At 37.2% G+C, this 25,598-nt stretch overlaps 2 protein-coding genes across 2 annotated transcripts; both read right to left on the bottom strand.

Moving 5' to 3' along the window:
- Positions 1–1,377: 1,377 nt before the first annotated feature.
- Positions 1,378–20,438, bottom strand: LOC103956204 (protein SWEETIE). Its single transcript, XM_009368159.3, is given in 49 exon segments — positions 1,378–2,275; positions 2,469–2,594; positions 2,688–2,852; positions 2,941–3,014; positions 3,017–3,074; positions 3,161–3,471; positions 3,724–3,862; positions 4,033–4,126; positions 4,233–4,330; positions 5,100–5,165; positions 6,370–6,831; positions 6,914–7,117; positions 7,220–7,348; positions 7,456–7,542; positions 7,749–7,805; positions 8,438–8,506; positions 8,609–8,753; positions 9,242–9,438; positions 9,705–9,798; positions 9,905–9,972; positions 10,056–10,112; positions 10,211–10,310; positions 10,438–10,487; positions 10,717–10,866; positions 11,482–11,638; positions 12,154–12,242; positions 12,387–12,491; positions 12,580–12,648; positions 12,729–12,851; positions 12,927–12,995; positions 13,133–13,226; positions 13,373–13,459; positions 13,619–13,786; positions 13,959–14,069; positions 14,296–14,402; positions 14,527–14,659; positions 15,022–15,125; positions 16,078–16,203; positions 16,315–16,383; positions 16,633–16,713; positions 16,835–16,924; positions 17,486–17,590; positions 17,904–17,965; positions 18,095–18,182; positions 18,278–18,367; positions 18,488–18,724; positions 19,099–19,205; positions 19,440–19,647; positions 20,001–20,438. Coding segments are annotated over 49 exon segments (6,594 nt in total). The 5' UTR covers positions 20,166–20,438; the 3' UTR covers positions 1,378–1,525.
- Positions 20,439–22,170: 1,732 nt separating this feature from the next.
- On the bottom strand, positions 22,171–24,892 carry LOC103956203 (glucan endo-1,3-beta-glucosidase 8). Its single transcript, XM_009368153.3, has 2 exons — positions 24,188–24,892; positions 22,171–23,424 (listed from the first exon to the last, which is right to left on the bottom strand). Exons 1-2 carry the CDS (start codon positions 24,523–24,525, stop codon positions 22,299–22,301), a joined length of 1,464 nt encoding a protein of 487 aa, XP_009366428.1. The 5' UTR covers positions 24,526–24,892; the 3' UTR covers positions 22,171–22,298.
- Between the last annotated feature and the right edge of the window lie 706 nt (positions 24,893–25,598).

Raw genomic sequence — 25,598 nt, forward strand, 5'->3', positions numbered from 1 at the left:
CATGTTCTCTGTAATGGACTTCCTTGTCCACACTAGGTTTGTTTGTGAGTAGTGTGAGGAGTAACGTTTTGCATTAGGTGTGGCGTCAGTCTCCTTGTGATTCCTTCCTCTACCTATTTTCTGTTGCCATGTTTGGTTGTTTGCCTCTCTGTAGGCCTTCTTGTTTACCTTTGGCATCTTTACCCGGATTAATTTAATCTTGTGTTACAAAAAAAAGAAAAAAAAATCACCTACCTTTTATAATTTTATTTCTACCTTTTTTTTTTTGTTTAAAAATTTCCATAAAAAATAATTGCAACAAGATTTGCATGAACAAAACACTACCCAACAAGAAATTTGTAACTGGAACATAATGTGCTATACCATGTGTCATTATAAATAAACATAATTAACATGTCCCATTTTATGATATATTGTTCAATACAATCCACCTATATTATCTCCCATAACTATAAGTTTGAATTAGAGAGATTACCTTATTAAAAAAAATAAGGCATCGGTATCATTTAGCATACACTATAATTATTTAGAATTACACTCCAATGTTACATAATTATGATAAGATTCATGTTAATAATAAAGAATGACGTGATTATTACTATAACAAGGTTGGCAGTTACATTGTGGACATTCTATTACATTGTCAAGGTAAGTTTTTGTACTTCAACGTAATTGAATTACAATATTAACGTTTATTATTACATCATTGACATACTAAAACAGCATATATGTATGTTACTACTATGAAACATTATGAATTTACATGACGTCTTAATTTGGTTACAACAAGACGTCAACATACAATGTCTAAGTAAGGTTACATTGTAATCATTCAGATTTAGATTCTAAGGTTACATAGTTATCTTAACTTTATATTTAATTACACCAAATGACGCTAGTATTACTATTCCAAGGCCTTACATTGTGGACATTAGGTTACACCGTGATCATTCAAATTTACACTCCAAAGTTACTTAATTATCTTAATATTATACATAATTACCTTAACGTTATACCATTGTTACCCTTTACGATGTAGACGTTAGATTACACTATTAAGGTATTATATTATAGTTGAACAATTAACAGCTTAACGTTCAAACTAAATGGTACCAATTTCGCTGAGTTTGAATGTTTATGATATTTGAAATATGATTAAAATTATGGAAACTGTTATTAGCATTTCAAAAATCTTATTCTGCACTCCTCACAAGTAGTACGATAGTGTCATTAACTTAAAGAGTATTACAATTCTCAATTTAACTTGGCGCCATCAGTCTAGGTTTCCGATGAATCTTTAACCTTACTGCTCTCTCCAAGCAGCTCGAGGCAAGACTTTTCGATAGCTGCCTCTTCCTTGTCTTCGCTTTTATCAGATACTTCCTCATCAAGTGGTAGAGGATACGATGATACCTGGCCTGGTTTATTGCCAGGGTTCTCTTTTTCCCCCTGCAAATGATGGTCTAAATTCACTTCAACTGGCATATGTTCAGCATCTCCAGTAGGATGTTCAGACGGCATACGCTCAGCATTCACTTGGTTCAACCCTGCTGCCATTCCCTCGTCTGGAAACGACTTCCTTGTTTCTCTTCAAATGCTGATCATCACATGGTGGGACAAAGCCGCTATTAGTTTGGAGATCATGGGTTTCTTCAGCCTCTGTATCAGTAGGATGAAGTTCGGATGGCATGCACACAGTAACTTGGTTCGACCCTGATGTCATTCCCACCTGTCTGGAAACCACTTCCTCGTCTCTCTCCAATTGCTGATCATCGCATGGTCCACTAACACCGCTCTTAGTTTGGAGATCATGGGGTTCTTCTGCCTCAGTACCGTTGGTTGGTGCGTTACCCTGTGGGGATTTTAGACCATCAGGGGCATCTGATATCACCTCCCTTTCACCAGCCTCTTGATGGTCTGTATCGTCGACTGCATCTACGTTGTTGATAGGTTGCGAAATAGAATCTCCATGAGTGTAATCACTCTGTGTACTCACTTCCCAGTCAGGTTCTTCCGCTGTGCTTTCTCCTTTTGATTCACTTTCAGCTGCTTTTAAAGTGGCAGGAAAAGATTGGAAAGCATCCCAATCATCTTCATCCTCTTCTTCCTCTTCGATTTCTTGGTCATCAGAAAGAGAATGCGCTGTGGTGGCTGATGGTGGAGGTTTCTCTTTGCTTGCCTCTGTTGGAACTGGTAATTTTATCTCTAATGACGGAGTTGTGGGCTTCAGCTGGGTTGCATTATGCTCTTGTGTCACAGACGCACGGATGAACCCCTGAAAAGACAAAGGGATTTAAAGTTCTGTTTGTAAGCATCCATAAAAAGTAGAGCCTGAGACTCCCAAGTATTCCAGTTCGTTCCAAAACAATAGCAAAATACTTTTGAAAGACATATCCAATAAACGGCATAGAATACCATTCTTGAATCTGCAATAGCAAGAGCACCCAACAAAGAGAAGAAAAAGAGACCTGAAGTTGCTGTCGGTGTGTTACAGGCATAGACAGCAATATATCCTTGAAGTGAACTGCTGACGAAGGAAGCTGAGCAAGATGAGAAACAAGCCTTACAGCAGTGCTTCTTAATGTATTGACTTCCTGTCAATGATGCATAATTGGAAAACCATCAGTCAAACACGTGATAAAAGACAGTTTGAAACTTTGAATTTTAGAGGCTGCTTATTTTATTACCAGTGAAGAACCTTCTTCTGAAGCCTTGAAAACCAGGATTACGGCTTCCAGGAGTAAATTCATAAAACCTCTCTGACATTCACTAGGTTTTGAAAGTGTCTGCAGCACTACTAAGAGTCTTAAGCATTCGCCAGCAACAGTTGCTGATTTTTCAGTTACAGGTTTCTGTCAACAAAAGACCTTCAGAACGACAAATACCATAGACAAAAAGGGAAACGGGGTTATAATTATCTAAAAGGATAGTCTGAAACACCTTTAAAGCATTCTGGATTATCACAAAAAAATCTGCAGTAAGCTCCCCAACAAAAAGCATTAAAAATTGTTGCCTTCCACATATGGGGTTTTCTGTACCAAACTTTTTAGCACTTGTAAACCAATTGATTGAACCTGTGCACAATAGAAAAAAATATTATCAGTTGTCACATTCTTGGAAAAAATGACCATAATAGTACAGAGAATGCATATGAATGTACCTGTATATTTGAATCGGTAAGTACAGTTTGGACACATTTTGTGCAGTATTTAAACATAGTATAATAGACGGAATCACCATCTCTATTCTCTTCAAGATAATTTATTTCGTAACCCAACTTGGCAAATGATATAGTTTGTTCAAGAGAGAAAGCAAGCTTTGTTTGCAGTAGTATGTGCAAGTCAGATCTCTTATTTTCCTGCAGATGAATGGACTTAATGCAATCCTCGGTCAAATCAGTTATCACATTCAGACAAGTTCCCAATAATTTTTGCATATGAAGAAGACCATCTTCACTGACACCGGATTTATCTGCAATGTGAATTTTGATTAGCCCAAATTTATTAATGAAGAAGCCACTGTTTTAATAAAAATTTGGCATAATCTTTAGTATGAATATAGAAGGAAAGAAGCAAAATAGGCCTTAAATGGATGTATATGTGTAGAAATTATGTTGGAAGGTAAGTTGACAACTAAGAAAATGGAGGATATGGAAGAACTTTGGTTTTTATTCAAATTATATAAATAGAATGGTCAGATCAGTTTTATTGTCACAGTGCTCACCATCAATAAAGCTTTTCAATAATAGACTTGTGCACTTGAAAAAATCGTCCACCTTGGAGAAACAAAACTCAGTTGAGGCTTCTCTGATTCCCTTGTAACCAATTAAAAGAAACGCCAATGCAGCAGAGATTAGCTGTGTCTGCGTGCCAAAACATGCAGTTCAGCAAAAAGATAAAAATTAGTGGTTAATACAGTCGTTCAGAATTTTGTAAAAAGCATAGTTATGAAAAACTGCACGGCAATTATATAAATTAGAAATAATTCCCATTCAATATAAATAAACTAGTAACAATGAACACACCTACTGACCTTTGGTTGAAAACAGTTTACGAGTGTTTTAGCAGTGATAAATAATGTGGATATCAAATCCTCCGAGGGTTTCTCCAAAGATATTGCCTTACTACTGAACACAAAAATATGAACCTTCAGCTTATTGAGAGTGATATCAGAGGTTTAAAATAATTAAAAAAAAAAGTAAAATAAATTTGTATATTGATAGATTCCATTACCTTTGAAATACTTTGTAAAGATAAGCCAAACCAAGTTCCATTGCCAAATACGCAAAGTTGTCCACTTCATAAAAAGATTCAGGGCAGTTCTTCACAATCTATTGAAAGAATTAAAATAAAACACCAATTCAGGATCTGTGACAAAGACAAAATGCATACAGAACTAATCTCTTGTAAAGTCCTTTGAATGGAAGGTTCCCTGGCCAAAGAAGTAAAGTTGTCCACTTCATGAAAAGATTCAGGGAAGTTCTTCACAATTGGAATAATCAAAATAAAACCAAAATACACAATCTATGACTGACATTACACACAGACAACTAGTCTCTTATAAGGTCTTTACATACAGAAATCTTTTTGACATTACAACTCGTAATCTCCGGTCCACAGTTTTCTAAACACATAAATATGCAGCCAACTTTATTAAAGGATATGATTCCTACCAAGCTAACGCACTAAAATGAAAGAAAATATAAGTAAATAAAAAGCAATTTACTGTTATGCAGATCAAATTATTGTTCTGCAAATCCACATACAAGCTTTTATAAAAGAGCTTAAGTTTAGCAAAGTGCAAATGGTTCATAATATCAGTAGGAGTGTAAAAAGGCATGTTGGCTGTTGCAGCCTGCAGGTGGACGCTACCAAAGGAACTGGAACAGTTAGTAACTGAATGAACGAATGAATCATAACATTCTGAGGTAACAACTCAAAATCCAAACATAATTCAGCCTCAATTAATTGGTAAGAACTTCTTCACGTGTATTGTCTTAGAATATGAAAGATCAACGCAAAAAAACAGCATAATACTCATCATAATACCTAAAAAAAGGCCTTAAATTATCCAAGAAGACTTTTTTGTTTTATAATTACCTGTGATATAACAGACACTGAAAGACTATCCCAAGAATTATCCATGCACATAGAATATGAGAAAACCTGCACCAGTCAAATATGAAATAAAGAATTACTACATGAATATCAAAGTCAACAGGTGCCCTGTGCATGGTTAGGGTAGTACTAGTACTACAAAGACCAAAACTGGTGACTGCACAAGTCATAAGGAAAGGGAACACATAAGATACATGTCAGATAGCATCGTGAATATGGCATCGTGAATACTCAACAGCACAAATAATGAATACAAATCAATTCACTCTTAAAGCAATCTACCACATCGCACCACACTGATAAACTTTGTAATGCTGCATCTTTAGAAAATGTTACAAATTATAAATATATAAAGAGAGTGGAATTTTTTATTAAAGAAGTCATTAAAGATGTCAGTTGTCCAATGTATGTTTGATGCACTAGATTTTCTATTGCAGAGAATACAACTTATTCTATTTGACTTGCAAACTCATTAACTCCCTTACGTTACTTGTAACTGATAAACAGATTAAAATTAGATGATGACTTTAAAAGGAAAGAAAACAATAATGAGCAGAAATATAGGGATCCAAGGATTTGAAGAAACAATTAATAATTTTATCTGACAGTCTTCTTTTTTCATTTATAGGACTGCAATAAGGCCGGCAATGCTTTATGGCACGGAATGTTGGGCAGTGAAGCATCAACACGTACATAAAATGGGTGTAGCGGAGATGAGAATGCTTCGTTGGATGTGTGGGCACACGAGAAAGGATAAGATTAGGAATGAGGATATCCGAGGTAAAGTAGGAGTAGCCGAAATTGAAGGAAAGATGAGAGAAAATCGGTTTCAGTGTTTTGGACACGTGAAACGAAGGTCCACTGACGCTCCGATTAGAAGATGCGATTACGGGATAGAGGTTCAAGGCCGAAGGGGTAGAGGAAGACCTAGAAGGACTTTGGAAGAGACTCTAAGAAAAGACTTAGAGAACCTGGATCTAACGGAAGATGCGACACATAACTGAGCACAATGGCATTCTAGGATTCATATAACCGACCCCACTTAGTGGGAAAAGGCTTTGTTGTTGTTGTTGTTGTTGTTGATCAGCGAAATGTAGTAAAATGAGTCATTCAGACGCTTCTGCATAGAAGATGATCACTTCCTACGTAAAACTGCATATGACAACATGTGGCTCTTTTCACAGGATGCCTATGCACACATTAGAGCATTAAGGAGTTAATAAGAGAAAGAGAAAAGGAAACGGATAGCCACCTGTAGCAGTTCTCTGCATATGTCCAGAGTGAGAAATCCTGCACTGGCAAACCTTTTGGTCGCCAGAAACTGGAAAACCGGTAATGCAATTTCATATAACTTAATTCCTGGGAAAGATAATTCTTCACTAGCTGAATCTCCACCGGTACTAGCTTTAATGAAATAAATTGGACTTTTCAGTTCACCAAGGGTAGAATATTGGCCCTGAAATAAGACCAGTAGAGCAAATCCCCAAAGAAACTGATATTCTTCGGATTCCATTTCAACCATGCGATGTCCTGACAATAAGCTATTTCTTGATTTATTTTGAGTAGTGGAGTTTGAATACTCCTCCTCTTCAATATTCACAGGAACTGCATCCAATGCAATTGCCTGCAATATTACTGGCCAGGATTCTTCTAAGCAAGGTTGCAACTTTGATGATACCAGAGGTGACTGAATTCCATCAAGAAATGGATTCCACTGTAAAGAAAGAAATTATTAGTGAAAACAAAGCACAGATGCAAGGGATGAAAGCTAGCAGTTTTCCTATCATTTAGCTGACCTTTGTCTTGAGATGCAAGCACAAGAATACATAACTGTAATCCTTCAAAACACTAATCCAGTACTTCCCAAGCATACTTGAACTCTTTGAAAATAATGGTAACAATGCTAGATATTCATCTGGAACCCCACTATGGTGTCTCCTCAAGAACGCATATGTATAACATTTGAGAGAGGCATGAGCAGCAAGAAGTCTTATCTTGATCTACATCACAATTAATAAATTAGTTTTCCATTTAAAAAGTAAAATGGATTCCTTTAATCAAGAAAACATTAAAACAAGAGTTGAACAATGACTTTTATATACCTTGCATGAGACCCATTCTGCAAATGAAGGATAATACAGGTCCTTAAATTCATTCAATGGTCGTGAAATCAATGAATATATGCGTTTAACAGCAATTTGATCGCCCTTAATAATTCCACTAGTCAGTATCTGTAATGACAATTCACTTCACGTTGTCACTTACACGCAAAAAAAAACTAAATAAATAGGAAGAAACCAAGGAAAAGATAAAGTTAGATTTGTCTTTGTTAAAGAACCTTTGTAGCGAGCAGGAAGCCTGCTTCCAATAGAATAGGGCCAGAGGACGAGTCTAAGGCAGTGCGGACAGCAGATACTAACTGGGCCTGAATTTCATACAGCCTCAATTATTAAAAACACCCCCATTTCCCCCCAGTAAAAGCGAAACTGAAACTGAAGCTATCTGTCAAATCCCTCCAAGGAGCTTTAACAGAGATAATGGACATCTTTTTGCAATTTCAAATCTCTGTCAAGGAATCTAATAGAAGCAAGTGAAAGAAAATCACAAGCACTTGCTGCGCTTCTGACATACCTGATACTGTTCCAGTAGGAGGTGCCCTGGAAGCTCCGGGTCAGGTATCTTTTCAAACTGTTCCCAGCATCACAAGACAGAAATATATATGAACAAAACGAAATACATGATATAAGAATCAAGAAATATCTAAATTATAAGACTTTGCCAAGCTAGATAGCAGTGACATATAAGCTACCCGTATAGAATGGACAATAGGGTGCTCACCTGTCTCAGCCCAATGAGTGTGTTGAAGTAGAAAAAAAGGGGGTGTAAATTAAAAGACAGCAAGACATGAAAGGGGAGTAGTAATTAGTAGAAACTATAATTCCCATTTCAAAGATTTAGGTAAAATGAAAATAAAAGTCAAGTATGTATCAGAAAATATGATGTGAAGAAGAGGTATTAAGATCTATATAGGAAACATATCACATTCAATTAGATATAAGAATATGAGCAAGGCTTGGATTTTAGGAGGTCAAGCATGACTCATGACACTATTTTACAAATTTCTCTATTCTTAGTGTACATGTAGCGCTTGTACGGTCGAAAGGACTGAGGTGTTTTTGCTCAATTAGTAATTAAGAAACATAACGAAAAAATGAAAAATAAAATAAAACATTTAAAGAAGTCCTAAATCTACCCCACCAAGTGGTGCTGCTGCGATATCATATAAACTAGTAGAATTTGCATGTCTTATACAAACTCACCTTATCTGTAATGGTACCCAGAAGTCCCACACCAATTGGCTGCAAGTTTTCCAACTGGATTGTGCTTATCTATGAAAATTAACAAGAAATGTCAGCTCTAACATGTATTCCTCAGGCATTTGATAGGACATAGTAAAAATTTAAAAGAACAAACAAACTTGACATCCGTACCTGGTATGCAAGGGCTATAAGTTCTTGTATATGGAGGACGAGCCAATCACTAGAGGCCTGTCCATTAGTAGGTTGGCTCCTAGCAGTACAAAGATCAAAATGAGCTGGATTCTTTCCAACAGCTCTAGGTAGGTAACTCAAACACCTACAAAGCAACAAATTACTAAATCAATTAAACAAAGAATACCACAAGTTAAGACAAAGTTCATGACTAGTTCTTTGGAAGGGAAGAGGGAGCTTGTGCCTTGGTAAGTGTCAAACACAAAAGGGTTTCTAAAGGCACGGCCTATCCACATTTACACCGTTCTTCTAGCTTGTACACTAATGTATGCATACTAAAACTAATTTTATGCTCAATGAAATTTCTTTCATCTGATATTTGAATTGCTACTTAAAAATCAATCACAAGCTTCGTTGATTATTATTTTCTTGAGGTCCATGGTATAATAATCTTGCACTTGATTGTTTCATTTTTATACAAAGTTTATGTTCTGCCTTGTGGAATCTTGCCCGACACAAACACAGGCTGCAGTCTTCAACACGTGTGAACTCTGGGCACTTTTGTGGGTGTGCCTGTGTGCAGTAGATTTAATGCATCATTTCAGGTAGTGCATGGAAAATATCATCACATACTCAGCAGCAAAAACTCTGGTTCGGTATCTGAGGTGTTTATCTCTATTCAGAATACCATGGGGGCCTATGGTGCTAGAAACCATGTTCTCATCGTCTTCTCCAAAATTCACACTTGGGTCACCCTCTGTACCCTTTGAGGGATAATTTTCTAAGCTGCTACTACTATTAGCATTTCTTCGCATTGATGTGGCAAGAATCTGAGAAAGATTTTGACAATTCACGGAATTAGTAATTGTCCTTTCCAAGACAGGACAAAAAACATGCTTATCTATCAAGAAAATTGGGGATTAAACTGATTTACAAAGTACTATAATTCTATTAACAAGAAGAAACTAAGCTCACTGGATAGAAGTATTCAAGAATACCAAATAGTTTGTCTTTTTTTTTCCTTCAAAATTTACATCCAAAACATACTATCTGTATAACATTCTGGATGAAAAGAGAACAGACTAAACAAGCTTACCACATTACGACAAATTGATATCCAATGGGATGGACAGGAAGGGCATGATGCATAGAGCAATCGCATGATTGTGGTGCGCACCAGATCCCCTATCCTACAAGGATAAAAATAAGGGGAGATAAGTTATCTTGCATCTCTCTCTCTCTCTCTCTCTAAAGATAAATGTCAACAAGAAACCAGGCTAGAAGTGCAGTAAATACTCGGAATCTGTTTCTTCATCCAGCATGTGAAATAACTTCTCTTCTATTTGCTCGACAACAATGGAAACCTGTATGATAGAAAATCAGTGAATGATCTGATTTATTGGGATGAGACTTATATTTGAAGATGGAAAGTAACATGAGGGCATACCGGATCTTTTTCAATCAGATGTCGTAGAGTGGAAACAGCTAGATGCCTTAACGCTGGCTGCTTGAAAATGGAAAGAAGAAAAAGGGTAACTTCATATTATGGAAAGGAGCAGAAATATATAAGTATATGAACTTCAACAGCCACAGAAACAAAACCTGTCTTGAGGACAAAGTAGGTAGAAGAGTTTGCACATGGGTGTGCACAGAAACAGCTTGTGGTGCAAAAAGAACAAGTTGCTGGGTGAAGCGTACACTCCTGCAACAATAATAGCTTTTGAATGGAGCCAATTTCTATTCTCTAACACAAAAACAAAACAAACAATTGTAGAAGAGAACATATTACATGAAAACTAAACAAGGGTTGAATAAATTGGAATACATACTCAAGCATCGTCGCTGTTTCTTGCCCAGAGCTTATCTCGGAAACAACAGACTACAAAAATAAAAATTAGAAAAAAAAAAATCAACAAATGGACACCGGTCTGAATTCAATTAACTATAATATAAATGGAAAGAGATGAAAGTAAGTCCGTTGAAATTTCACCAAAAAATAATTAAAAACTTAATAAGTATGTACTGAAATATGCCAATTCTTAACATGATAAAACATATTAGCATTACAGCAGAAGCTCAGAGGCAGTGGAAAATTTCGATAACAATACCTTGCAACGTGAAAAGAAAATACTTCCAGGGGCAAGTTCAGGACCAAGAACAGCAACAATAGCATTTATAAGACGGCCAACACCTTGCTGAAGTGCAACCCATCCATTCTCCTCAGACAAAAGAATGTCCAGAGCAAGACCAAGTGTTGCCTACAGAGAAGAAATGTGACGAGAGAACATTGTTCAGTCAAGTACAAACTAACAATTCATCTGCTAAGAGGTACAAATCTAAGATGATGGTATGCTCTAACAACAAAACCTACCAAAATATACACACAGTTAGAACTTCGAGGTTATCGGTGAAAACACTATCAGTTATATACTTCATACAAGGGCAATCACTTTTCAGTAGACAATACAAGAAAGATCAATACTGCTCACAAATGTATCAGTTAAACAAGGCAACAGCTTAATTCAAACAAATGTCATTTATCCATAACCAATACCTTTGATAGTCTACAAATTAATCTGTCATAGGGCCTGAAAGTATCACGTTACCTCAGAGATACAAAGGTCAAAGCATGCCAACAGTTTCTTTAAAATCACTTCAAGGTCTAAATCAATGACAATATACTTATCCAAGATAACAAAGCAATTAGTAACAAAGACATTACCATCTCACAAGAGCGCTGAAGTGAATCTAAAATAAAAAGATACCACAACAGTTGCAAATTTCTTTTCATCTATTGCCAAGATTTGTATTCCGATTATGCCAATGTAAACAGCATTACTTAACACACTACAACCATTAAAAACATGAGTTACCTGGACTTGAGATACATAGGACAAGCCAGCAGCTTCAATGGTTAACAGAAGCCCATGCAAAGACCAGATCTGTAAACCAGCTATTGAACTTTTAGAAAGCAGCGAGATTGAGCTCACAGTTGAAGGCACTAAAGTTGACAATGCCATGCCTCCTGCACTGCAGGCATAATATGCAAGGGCATTGAGATAAAGTATAACCTCTACTTAAGATCCCCATCAAAACGATCACTAATTGAAAATTTAAAAATCAAAGGAAAAAAAAAGATTAGCAAAGATATCAGATGATAGCAGGACTCCACGAGTGAACAACTCATCCTAAAATCTGCATGTGATGTGATAAACAGACAAAAGTTTAACCATATAAAGACTTAATTCAAGTGATTATCAGAATTGTCTCCCCCGGATATGAACTAGATATCAACTGCAAATGACTCATGAATTGTGACTTGCAACCTGATCCTGAGGAAAATTTTAAATTCAATACCAAGGGAGGTGCAATGCAAGTGTGATACTACGACACCCGCCTTCAGGCAAGTATCTGTTTTATAGAAAGAGGTAGCAAAAGAAAGCAATAGAATAGACTTTCTATATGCTACTTAAGATTCAAGAGTACCAGTAAGAATATTCCTGTAAATATTCATAACAAACTTGAAAGGAAGTTCAATATGTCACCTGCGATGAATGCAGCCAAGAGCAAAAGCAATTGATCCAGCATAGTTTGAATCAGTTGCCCCAGTTAAGTCACCAAGCAGAGATCTAGTCTGTGTGTCACCCAAACAATGAATCAGAGTGGGAAGAAAAGACGTGGGCAGAGGGAGAACGAGAAAAGGAAAGCTGCAGAGTCAGCAGCACGACTGAAATTCAAAGAATAAAGGTGATGTTTGACATTGATATGTTTGAACTACCATTCTTGCTGTAAAGATATCATTTCCAAGACGAGCTAAAAGACCCAGACATTCTGATGAAGCCCTACGCTGTGATGGACAGATATCTCCCTCTGCCAGAATGCTCTGTTAAATTAGGACAACAAATGTCAGTACAGATGGTGTGTGAGAACCACACTTCCTGAAAAATAACACATCTTTATAAAATTAACACCTGAAATATAGCCTGTGCTGAGTTTAGTATCTCAAGTGCTAATGGTTGGGGACGCAAGGAAAGCAAAGCCTGAGGAAAGCATTTAAATATGAGTTGATGTCAGACATTGCAAAACAAGATATAGTCGATAAGAAAAGAAAACCCAGCACCTTAAATCCTGAAAGTAACCCCACACATATATTAGTTATGCTCCCTGCATGCCATGGTTGCTTTTTTCCAGCTTTCAGGCACTGCTCAATCGTTCCAAGAAGTGACAGCATCCCACCACTATCCTGGGATGTTAGTTCCAACTGATGTTAACTACCAGTCACTTGTAAGAGAAGTCCAAATATGACAAATTTTCCTACCTGCGAGGCAAACAAGACGCCAAAGCAGAGGAGCATCTGGTTCACCAATTTCTTGTTTACTGGTTCCAGCTTCATTGGCAAGTTAAAAAGTAAATCAATATTGACAGAAGCATGTCTCTATTAACATGAAGTACAGGAGCTGACTTAAATAGCTTCAACACATTAGCAGAAGCTAAAATAAACATGTCTGACTTAAAAAACTGTACCTGAGGAAAGCTACAAATTTCATTCTCCCAGACACAAGGAATAAGGCCATCTTTTCCACCTTGAAAAGCACGAAGTTCATCTTCAAACCAATCTCTGAATAAACACAATTACCAATAAACAAATATCACCTGAATTGAAAAAAGAAGCGGAGAAAATGACTGAAAGCTCTGAAGCTCTGACCAAATTAAAGTACAATGTTCAGTAATAGTTTAAGACAAAGCCGGTGGAAAGGTAGACACCTTCCAGGAATCCAGGGACCCAACCATGCATCTCTTTTGTCTAACAGAAACCTCAAGCATGTACTTTCTTCACATCCAGAAGCCTCTCTTTCATGTCAGCAACAAGGAAAAAAACATCCAAGTCAGACACAAAATAACATTTAAATAAGACTTGACAGTTGATTTAATGCCCTTTTCTTTATGAAACAAAGAAAATAAAAGTCGAATGCAAGGTGATGGGACAGTAAAATAGGCAGCTAACTTTACATGAATGGACTTGTGCAAATTTGAAGAACCATGCGGTGGTCATTCTTATATGCTGTTGGATCAGGAAGAGACTGGTAAGCTATTAATGTCCTGACGATAAATATATCCAAAGCAGGCTTCACATTTGGCAGTTGCTTGGCAGCTATCAGTGATATATACGATAAAGCCCTGCATTCCATCTCATCTCAGAAAATAGTTTTGAGCATGATCTAAAGTAACACAGCTTCTGACTTAAACTGAGCATATGAAACTTGTCCTTGTAACAGCAAGACACGCAGCAACTAGAACTAACCATGAATTGAACAAATTATAGAACAAAATCGAGATAGAACAAACTTACCTACTCAGGTATACAAGTACAGGTTGAAGCAAAATCCCATTATTCCCATCATTAGGAGAAAGAAAGCATCTTAAAAATGCAGTAAGTGCATCAACTGCAGCAGACCACATGCTACAAGGCAGCAAGATGAAAGTGTTAACCACCGAAAAAGACATTAGTCATGTATGCTCTAGACCTAACTTTTATCAGATAGTTCAATCGTACTGCAATGACTGATGCATTATACCTAAAGAATCTCAAAAGTTTAAAGACAGAGGCAGGAAAGTGCAGTAAACTGAGAGTTTAAGGAATATAAGAACATAAGCCTGTTTACAGAAATCATACAGTACATACTAACCGAATCCTACTTATCAAATCTCCAGTATGGTTAGTTTCATCTTCTGGATTTCCAGTAAAGAGGGAAGCCCACAAGGAAAGAATATCAAAAACCTGATCTTCAAGTTCCTGCATGCATGAAGAAGATCCCTTAACATAGAAATAATCTCTCTTTTAATTCAATAATACAAGCTCCTTGGCCTGTGACTTGAAGGGTAAAAGTAGATTAAAAGAAACAGGGATTATCTTCTACCTCCTTTGGCATAGAAGCTAACAGGGATGACAAAAGTAACCACCCAGCTTCTTTTTCAATTGTAGCTGCCAGAGGGTTCCGACTAGATTCAGTCAGCATCTTCTTTGAAACTTCAAGGATTGACCTGGGCAGTCTGGGATAGTAACATGTAAAAACTAGCTTTAAGAAACCAACAGTTTACAGTGACCGGAAACGAAAACAGGTTGAATGTAACAATGACCCTAACAACATAAATCTACACCAAATACGAAACAGTGGAATCCAATGGCCCCCAGCAGCATATATGACTTAAAGAAAACAAATTAAAGATAAGGAAACAAAAAGAATGAAGTTGCTCTGACAAGTGATGCTAAGAAAAAAAGTGATAATAACCAACGTATCTACTACTTTTTCTTCTATTACAGCTAAACCACACCACCAATGACTGGTATCTCCTATAGATATCTAATTCTTATTTTTTCCTTGTGGACACACAAAATAAGATGACACCATTACCTGGCAGGAAAACCGAGAGGTAATTTTGGGGAAATGGACACCAGAGCTGCCAAGACAGTAGCTTGTCCATGCAAAGAATCAAGCTCTAATTGCAAAGTGCTCCCCTGAGAAACATAAACAAGAGCAATTTACTTAACAGATGCCATAGTTAATAGGAAACATTCCAAAGAATGCTTACAATCAACAAACAGAAAATGACAATGAAAAGTTTGTCATCATTCCACTGGCCCAAGATTCCTAAAAGTGGTTTGCTAACCTCAAACTGTGCTCTAAAACACATTGATATTTCAAAAAAGAAATTGCAAAAAGTTGGATGCTTCATGAGAAGGACCAATAAAACATGGCAAAAAGAAGTAATTTACGTGGGAGACTATATGTAGAAGCATCAACCGAAAGAAATACCACCAGCTCAGGTTACCAGACCCTTGTCTTCAAATGGTAATCACAAAATATGTCAAAGGTCAAAAATTAAGCAAACGATCAGCACTTCCAAATAATTGAGGATTTGAGACCATAGTTGCCTCTTCCTTTTCCTTGCTGGCTCTATTTCCTAAATATTTGCTGGTATCAGTTTATCTGGCTACCCGCAATTCTGGACTCTATTAACCCATCCCCATTGGACAATGCCAATAAAGCCAATTGCACTTGATGACAGCATGAAAAACTGTGGCATAGGCAAAAAGAACATATAGCAGCTAGAATATGAAGCCACTACTGGAAAGCAGAAAACGGGAAGCGAGAAAATCCAGGCAATTACCATCAAGATAAACAGGAATAGTTTGATAAGGCACTATGACTGACATAGGCATGCTGGTAAAAGAACAAACAAAAACAGAACAAAACAAAACAAACAAGCAACAACAGCTGCTACTACCACCAACAAAAGCTTTCAAAACTTGCAAATGAATGCATAAGCTACATATATTATCATAAGACAAATAAATTGACCAGAAATCAATAAAATGAAGTCGAGAAGGCATAACAGTCAACATCTAAATTGACCAGAAATCAATAAAATGAAGTCGAGAAGGCATAACAGTCAACATCGCATCGCACCTTCTCAAATGCCAAATTTTCTCTCAAAGCATTCAGCATTGTCACTCCATAAGAAATTAACCCACCAACACAGGTGGGATCAACTTCAGCCAGTGCACGTAATGTCAAAGCAGCCTCAATTCGAACCTGACAAAAGATTATCGATCAAAATTCAACTAAGAGAAATGAAAGGAGCATAATAATTTTTAATCTACCAAAGACGTTTGGCTTCAAGTAAGAAAGAAATCATGAGCTTACAAGTTGTGAAGAATGAGATACCGCTGCAACAACAGTGTCGTCAAGAACTTCCTTGAATTCAACAGGAACCTGCAAATAGATGGAGCAAGCACAACATACCAAGTTAACTACAAGAGAAACAACTAACATTATGGTGTTCTTCCATTCTATGATGTTAATCAGCAAGAAAAATGTTCAAGATATAACTGATAATGTGAACATACCACATTAATATTTTAATGGAATAATTCCTCAGATGATCAATATGTGAATAACGGTATGACCACACAAAAATTAAAAGTCATCATTGATTATATATATCATTGAAGAGACACTTACCTCTCCCAGCGTTTTCAGGGTATATGATGCAGTACGTAGGGCAGCAATTTTCATGGAAGGACTGGCATCTAGAGACATAAGCTGCAAGTTTCATAAAAACATTCAATTACCAACAGATAGCATAAAACAATGGGTAGCCATCAGAAGATTTAATTGAAAGAACACCTCCATGACAACAAAAATGGAAATAATTTTAGATAACCTGATTCCCAAGAAAACCCAAAAAACTCCTTTGCGTAGGCTCTGTCATTTGATCAGTAACACCAACACGAAGGATATAAAGAACACAAGCCTTGAGTAAAGCAAATGAGGGATAATGGTCAGTTCTTTAAATTAGAGAATAAGAAGATTCATGACAACATTAGCAATCAATGAAGTTGTTACAGTAACTCATATTATGGATCCATCGGATTTAGGTAATAACAAGCTTGGTCATGTACATAACGGAGTAACTGTCTTATATTTCAATGCATGATGCATCAAACTTGTAATGCTTCATATACTGATAAGTTCATCCTTATTCAGCAGCTAAAGAGAAAAAATAGCATCACAGCCTTGGAACCTGAGTACACATTCATCCTTCAAGCTCCAGAACATCTAGACATGCATCGGTAATTATTTCTCAAAAATGCTAAAGAAAATATATCACATTGTTCATGTTGGCGGCATAAAACAACCTGTAATTGAAGTTATTGAACTCATGCAAATAATGTAGCCTCTAAGCTTTGGTTTTTGGTTTTTTTTTTTTTTTTTTGAGAAACAATTTTATCATTTTTTTATTTTACAAAGACAGCTTAAAAGAGAATCTACATAATGTTAAAGAGTTGAAGGCCATAAATTTGTAGAACAATACCAGTGAATAGGCATCAACAGAATTATCGGAACAAAGCATTTCCATAACCTGAATTGCATAGTTTTGTAGCTCACTATCTGGATGCATGTATTTTAGACGAATAGCCTGCAATATACAATCCAATAATAGATAAGCACGCAGTACTACCCAGGCAAAATGTTAAATAACTGCAACTCCACTCCAACCTAGGGCTGTCAGAGGGCAGACAGGTTTAGGGGGAAAACACCAGACAAAACAGACATTAAATGCAGTGAAACCAAGATAACAGCAGAAATATTGTTAAATGATAACACTTTCTTGTCAAATAAATTATCCTTATTCAAGATGGTTTTGTTCCATGGAATTCAACTCAAGATTCACCAGAACAACAAAAGGAGAGGGGAAAGAAAAAGGAGAGGAAGTCAATATCAGCATCTACCTGTAAAAAGAATACCCAAGACAAGGTTATGCCAACTCGCACGTCCTTTGACCGAGCTCCAACTACACATTGGAAAAATTGTAGTTTCACTAATCCCATGAATTATGAACATCTTTCAAGTTCAGTAGCTAGGAAAGGTCTTAATGTAGGGGCAGTGGGCACCCACACTGGCAGGAAAACTACAAAAATACCTTTTGTGAAAGGCAAAGCTAAATGCCTATGCAAACCACCTTCCAGTTTCTTTGCTGGAGGAAAAGGTCCTTTCCCCCTTGGTTGAACCTAGGAGCAATATAACACATCACAGTTAGATTGTTGACCTAGGTAGATGAAACTTCAAAGAGATAAGGAAAAATATCACAGAAACATATGCAAACCTGTGCATGAGGATTCATTCCGAGAGCAAGCAACGAACCCAATGCTTCAGCAAATGCATCACGGACAGATGAAACAGGATCTTCAAGGGCCTACTATACCGGCCAAATGGGTAAGTAAAGAACTATAACATTGGCATCTTTAAGACTGAAATTTGAAACACTCAGAAGTACAAGACCAACAAGGAAAACTTGGCAATGAAAAGCATCTACCTTGACACAATAAGAAGCTGAACTGTCTAGTTCTCCCACCCCTAGACCCGGTCCTCCGATAATGGCAAATGCCTTCAGACATCTGGCAGCAGCAATTCTAACAAGAAATGATTTATCACCAACAGCAAACCGCATGATGAGACGAAATGCCTCTGTATATGCTGAAGCCGCTGCGTTTCCAGCAGAGCCTTCCAAAGCATTTTGAAGCATATATAAAGCTTCTTGTCTCACAAATTCCTGAGTTACATGCAGTTCAACTTAGGGCGCAACAAACAAGAAAAAACAAGAACCCAAAAAGAAAACATAAAGTATATCCAATATTCAATCATATGGTAAGCCTATGAGATACTTGGGGGAGAATACTTAATTAAAGTATTTTGAGTCTTGACCAGTACTTCCAACTATTTTGGAATGACCATAGGGTCCTATACTAGTTGAAGCAGAAAAAATGTTAGTGTGTACATAGAGTTCCCAAAAGCAGCATTGTTCAGTTGGTGCAGAAAATGACAAAGACACTTGATCCTTTCCACTTCTTTCATAATGAAAGTTTACAGAATACAAGGAAAAAAGCTAAAAATATTAGAGCAAAATTGCAGATACAATGAAACTACCTCGTTAAACTTGAAAAGTTTCATGGCAATGATAGTCGTTTCAAGTAAACCCGATGTGATTCGCCTCCCAAAATGTCTATATAATTCTCCTAAGCATTGTGCAGCACCTACATCATAGTTTTCAAAATGATAATTATTAATATTAAAACAAAACACACACAAAACAGAAAAAGGAAAACGTTAAGTGCACTAAATCAGGAAAATGCCTGAGTTAAACCATAAATATAAACAAATAGAAGCAGGTTATGAGTTAGACCAGATAACCTACGTACCAAAGAGGTACATTACCAGTTTACACAAAATACACATAAAAGTGGAAACAGCCGATCATTTCAACTAACCAGCAAGTTTTTGCGGTTCACTCCTTCTCCCATCAGAGAGAAAGCCTTGGAGACTGCTCGCTCTAGAATATATAGAAATGCCATCTCCCTTAGATATAACCCTCGCCATAGCAACTGAAGCCAGATGGCGGACAGGTCGCCGAGCACCAAGAATAAGCAAGGAATATAATGCGTCCTCGCATCTCCTTTGCCACAACAAAATGGATTCCTGCAAGTCATCATTTCCACGCCGACCGTTAATAGTTTACACGTACAGAAATTTATCCACTACTCATTACAAATACTATAATGTACTAAAGATCTAATCAATCCAAGTGCTGATATGTATAACTCAGCCCCTACAATTTGAACTATTTACAAGAATTCAGGATCTAATCAATCAAATTAAGATGCGGATTCCTCAGTCGCCTCGCCAGTACTATGGGCAAACAAGGAAGGAAAATATCAAGTCTAATTCCGAAGGAGGCTCTACATATATACCAAATCAAATCGTAATTGGGGTGCAGAATAGAATGTACTAAAAACTGAGTAAAAGTGGAAGGATAATGGAGTGAGAGGGACCTTGGGCTCTTCGTTAATGGTGGAGATGAGATCGGAGAGGAGATCGAAGCATAGAAGTGGCTCCGGAGGCTTATGGGATGCTGAGGCGACTATGGACTCCAATTGCGCTACCAGTACACCGAACTGAGAGAGGGGGACATTCTCTGTTGTCACATACTTCGCCATCGTGGAAGCGGCAGTAGAATGATCAAGGAAGACGAACAAGATTGAGAAAACTCAAGCAGTACAGTAAGTAAACAACATTGAAACTCTGGTATTTGGACTGGGACGAAGACGCTTCACCGTCGTGGTGTCTGTGGGGTCAGTACAGTCTGGTTGAGGAGGTACGGTGGCCGTGCGCGATGGAGGTGGTGGTGGAGTGACGCAGAGAGCAAGTTCTTTTCTTTGGGACCAAAAAGCAGGGAATGAGAGTTTTTTCAATTTCAATTTTCACCCCAATTCCGTTGGCGAATCTTCTAATTTGCCCTCCTAAACTTTATGTTCTGACGTTGTATGGTTTGGTTCGGTTTGGCACACAAGATATAGGCTAGTTTGTTACTGAAGCGATTCTGAAAAAATTGTCTATCAAAAAAAATTAGGATGTTTGGTAAACATTCAGTTTCAACTTTTTTCATAATTTTGGGTGAAAAAAAGTCAAAAACACAAAACTGCAAAACCCAACTTTGAAAATTAAGCTTTTTTTACATATGTTTTTGCATAAAAGTTTATCAAACACTATAATACTATTTTTTTTTTTTTTAAAATCACTTTTACAAAAAAGTTTACCAAACACTCTGCTACTTTATTTCACAGCTGCTTTTCTTACAGTACAGCAGAAATAGTTTTTTTTTCAAAACACAGCAATATCAAACCAGCCCATAATCAAACCAATCAGCATTTAACAGTTTAGTTTGATTTGGTTTTGGTCAATACCATGATTAAAATTATAGTATAGTTTTGTTAATTTATGTCTATTCCAACATATCAATAAAAACGTCCAAACTTATAAAACTTCCAATTAAATAAAATTTCTTGTTGGCAAGCGACTTATTAGTTACACTCTGGGCAAAATGTGCAAACAAATATCATAATTGCTAATAATAACTACAACTAAAAAATATGTGCATAATAATCACCAAATAACTTATAATATGTTGACATGTGTTAAATAAATAAAATTAATAACTGAAAAATATATGGTCGATTTGGTTTTTAAAAATCAAACTAAACCGACCAAAACAGTTTGGTCGATTTCAAAACTTTTGAAAGATTTGGGACTTGAACTATTTTAATTAGCCAAATTTCCTCTTCTTGTTAAATTTGTATGAATTTCATCTAATTTTCTATATAACAATGTCAAATGTTAGGCACATTTCGTAGCAATTTGAGCCATAAAATCAAATCCAACACCAATATGCAGTGTGAGACTTTAAATTTGATGTCTTTAACACAATTTGTAGTGAAAAATTAAAACTTTGCTTTGACAATGAAGTGTGGCTAATTATAATAGTTCATGTCCCCAAATGGTCAACAAATTAATTTAGGACACAAGTTGAAAGTGATTATAAAATTCAAGAGGCAAATTGGTAAAAACTGAATGTGTCAAAAATTGCTCACTTTAGCAAGTGGCCTTTTATCACAATGATGAAAAGGTGTTGAGCTCTTACATGACACCGTAAGTTCAAATCTCGTCAATAATTAATCCAACATATAATTTAACAAAATATATCGTTTGATAAAATAAAAATAAAAAAAATTATCCACTTTACTTTTACTTCTCACACACCCTCTTAATTTTCGGTCCTCGGATCGAATGAATTGAAGAAGATCAAATGATCGAATTAAAAAGGGGTGTGTGGATATCACACCCCTAATTATATACTTGTTGATAATTATACACCCAATAATGTAAATTAGATTTATAGCAGCCAACATCTCAATCGTTTCGTCTCTTGAATTCCTGTTAAAATCCATGAAACCCATGGTCGCGAATGACGAAATTGCAACGGCCATGGACGGTGGTGCTAGTTACTAAACTTTGTATTTGTTTTGTTGGTTTAACAAGATGTCATTCCAATTTTATCGGATGTCCCCCAAAGAGCCTAAACAAGAGTGTCTGTGGATATGAAGAAAGATAACAGAAAATCCGATAACATATGCATTATCATGGGTCTGGAAATACAAGGCAGAATTTGAAGCTTTTAAGATATCAATTTTATTAGATTGATCTGTAAAACTAAAATAATCTCACAAGGCCACAGAAGAATGCAGCAAGCCAAAAGAAAAACAAAATAGTACATCCGAGCTATCTACAAAATCCTATAGCAACAGCAAAGCGGACAGTAACATAACTAGCAAGGCTACCAATGAGGAGGCGGCGGCGGAGGGTCTTAGAGAAGATGCAGATGAAGTCGCCATCTGAATTATGAAATTGCAATTCCCTTGTGAGACGTTCTGTGTCGTCAACGTAGCCAAACCTTGGAAGTTACACGACTGATCATCCTGATTCTGAACCTGGTAGTACATATTAAACGCATACGAAGCATTCCCGTTCGCATCCAAATTGTTGCAAGAGGAACCATATTCCAATGCGGTGCAATCCGCATAGGTGCAAGCATAATTTATTTTATCTGCCAGATTGCTCACATCTTTGGCGTTCGGGTTAAACATGCACCATTTTTTCGAAAGATACTGCACATTCTTTGCAGGCACTAGTAACTTGTTTTGACCCTGACCAGAAAGATCGACCGGGAACTTGGGCTGTCCATCGTAACTGAAAATTCCCCAATGACGCTCAAAACTTCCTGGAGCAATGCTCTTTGCATCCTCGTCAATAAGTCCAAACAAGTAAACTTCAATGTATCCAGTTCGCAGTGGGGTGCCTCTGTTGGTTCCAAGTTTTGTCAGAAGCCCGTTATAAAACCTAAAAGCATTCCCTACATTGGCATTCTTGTCCCCGTCTGTAGGCCATCCCACCTCCCCAACCACAATGGGCATATTCCCAAATCCCACTGCTTTCAAGGAAGAGACCAAGGTATCAAAATTAGCATCGAAAACATTGGTGTACTGAATCCCAGTGGTTGTGTCAACAATGGGAGTGGTATCCCCATCAAAGAAGGCATAGTTGAATGGGAAGCCGTCATTGCCATATAAACTCAGGAAAGGGTAGATGTTTATGGTGAAAGGCGCCTTATTTTTGTCTAGGAACTGGACAATCTCGGTCATCAGTTGAAGAATATCAGTCCGGAACCTTCCTGCAGATGGCACGGGGTTGTTTTCTGGTGAGTCGTAGACATCAGCATTTAAGGGCACAGTAGCCTTTACCGAATCTCCAACTCCAGCTTCATTAAGGGCATTCTGAATGTTCTGAAGTGCTGGGAACGTAACATTCAGGAATGAACCATTGTACGATGAGAGGAAAGGCTCATTCCCAACTGCTACATATCTGTGAAAACATAACAAAAACAATAAGATAACAGAAGCGCTTGTAGCAGGACTTTGTTTTCAACAAAGCCGCAACCTTGAAATAAAGCCCGGTCACACAGTAGTAAGGACATAGATACAGCACATCAGTATGATAATTCCTCACTCCAATGACATAGTAATGCAGAAAAGAAGAGAAAACTTAAAACAACGATTTCCTTGTTAAACTTCTTAGATCTTTGAAAAAAGTTACCGCTAAGTTCTTGTGCTGTTTTAGCAGTTCCGGTCAACTTGCCTCCAAGAAGGGATACATGTCCAACAAATTTCACCCATCATTCAAAGACTGGTACTTAAGGAAGTCCATGTACTCCATAACAGCAGACAAGAAAAAAGAAAAGCTACAAACTGGACCGAAACAGAAAGATGAATCAACTAAACTAACCGGATATCGGATAGGATTTCCAATAGAAACTTATAAGAAGAAAACCAAAACGCATTCGACGAACAAAAATTGTGGAATCATCAATTCAAAAGGGCCCATGAACAAATCCTATTCAGAAATTTCAAGTCAACCAACAAGCAATTCGAAAGTATTTCTTAGTGCTTACAAGTAACAAACTTCAGATGCAAATTATTTTCTTTTCGTGTGCTGTGATAATAATATATCTAAAAACAGAGTAGGACAGTCGTATCATGTAAGCGTTGGTCACAAAAGCAAATTTGATAGCAAGAACAATGAAATCAATCAGGACTACAAAAGGATCGAAAGCAAATTGAAGTCATACTTGATGTTAACTCCTCCGTTGAAATTGTAGCGGGTGACGTTGCGGCGGACCCATTCTTTGGCACGTTTGTAGCTGGTCAAGACAGCCAGCTGATCATTAGGAATAGCAACCATGACCTCAAGACCACTGTCAAGCAAGGCACTCATGGTCGACTCCTCTGCATCAAAAAGCTTCACCTTCGGAATCCCATTGTCCTTTAGCATCTGAACCACCGTCGCCGGCGGCAACTCGTGGGTTGCCATCGTTCCCCAATTCACACCAAGACCTTCCACACCACCACCACCGCCGTAAACACACAACACAGCCGCCACAAGCAAAACCCACATCATCCTTTCCATGTTTTCTTTTGCCGGGAAAATTCTGGGTTTATGGAAAAGGCAGGGGAGGAGGGCGGGGAACAAAAGCAAAAGGCTTTAAAGTGTAAATAGGAAGATAAATAAGAGAAGAAAGATTAAGAGGGAAAAAACGAGTTTCCTTTATGCTAACTGAAGAGAAAAAAGATGGAAAGAGTTGCAGGTGGGTCGGAGAATCAGCGATATTCCAGTGATTTTATTTTTCCCACGAAAATGAGATGGGGATATAGTGGAGAAAGAGGGGTAATCCAATCCGATCCGATCAAATACAAATATTAGCAAGGAATAACAAAAAAGGAAAGCTGAAGAGGAATAGGAAGTAAGAATAATAATAACAATAATAAAATGGGGATTAGTGAGGGAGGGAGGGAGGGTATATAAAGGCAAGTTACCACTCCACACGTTTTTTAGTAAAGTGACTGCCTATCCAGATGACAGTATGACACCCACCACCACCAAGTCACCACCGACCTTGGCTTTGGCTTGTCTGCCTGGTCGACAAACCTCACTTAGAGACCGACGTTATATTCTCTCTCTCTCTCTCTCTCCTCTCTGCCTTTATGTATCGCAATCAATACATGAATCTGATCAAACCCAAACCCCAAAAAGTTAAAAAAATTCCAAGAATTTTGTGAAGAAGAATGAACAAACATCCAAATGAGGAAGCGACAAGGACAAAAACCCAATTTCTGGTTATGAGCTCCGGGAGAGTGTCTGTCAATCGGTCTCTGTCACACTTCTCAATTTCAAATTGAGGGCAAAGGGAAAGGGAAAGGGGAAGAGAGCCTCCTCAATTCGCAATTTTAACGGCTAGAAATTGATTTTGATTTGTGAAAAGTGAAAATCTCCCCCTACAAGTAAATATTATATAACGCTATTTACTACTACTACTCAGACTTTCAGAGCACGGGAATAAATTATTACTAGTAATCAATACCTTTAAAAAAGTTAATAAAGTCCTGAAGAGATGTGGAAGGGGAATAATAGGGAGTTGCAACGTGTCCGTCCCTTGGGTTTAGTTTCTTTCTTTCGTTTATTTGTCTCTGATTCGATTCTCT

Source organism: the organism of the source record quoted next, unplaced genomic scaffold (genome assembly GCF_019419815.1).
Source record: "Pyrus x bretschneideri cultivar Hongxiangsu unplaced genomic scaffold, Pyrus_bretschneideri_v1 Contig47, whole genome shotgun sequence".
Lineage (NCBI taxonomy): Eukaryota > Viridiplantae > Streptophyta > Magnoliopsida > Rosales > Rosaceae > Pyrus > Pyrus x bretschneideri.

Excerpts from the sequence above, each read along its gene's own strand:
- LOC103956203 (XM_009368153.3), bottom strand. The coding sequence starts at position 24,525 with ATGGAAAGGATGATGTGGGTTTTGCTTGTGGCGGCTGTGTTGTGTGTT. Across the intron at positions 23,425-24,187 it reads AACGGAGGAGTTAACATCAA|ATATGTAGCAGTTGGGAATG; the intron begins GTATGACTTCAA and ends ATGTTTTCACAG.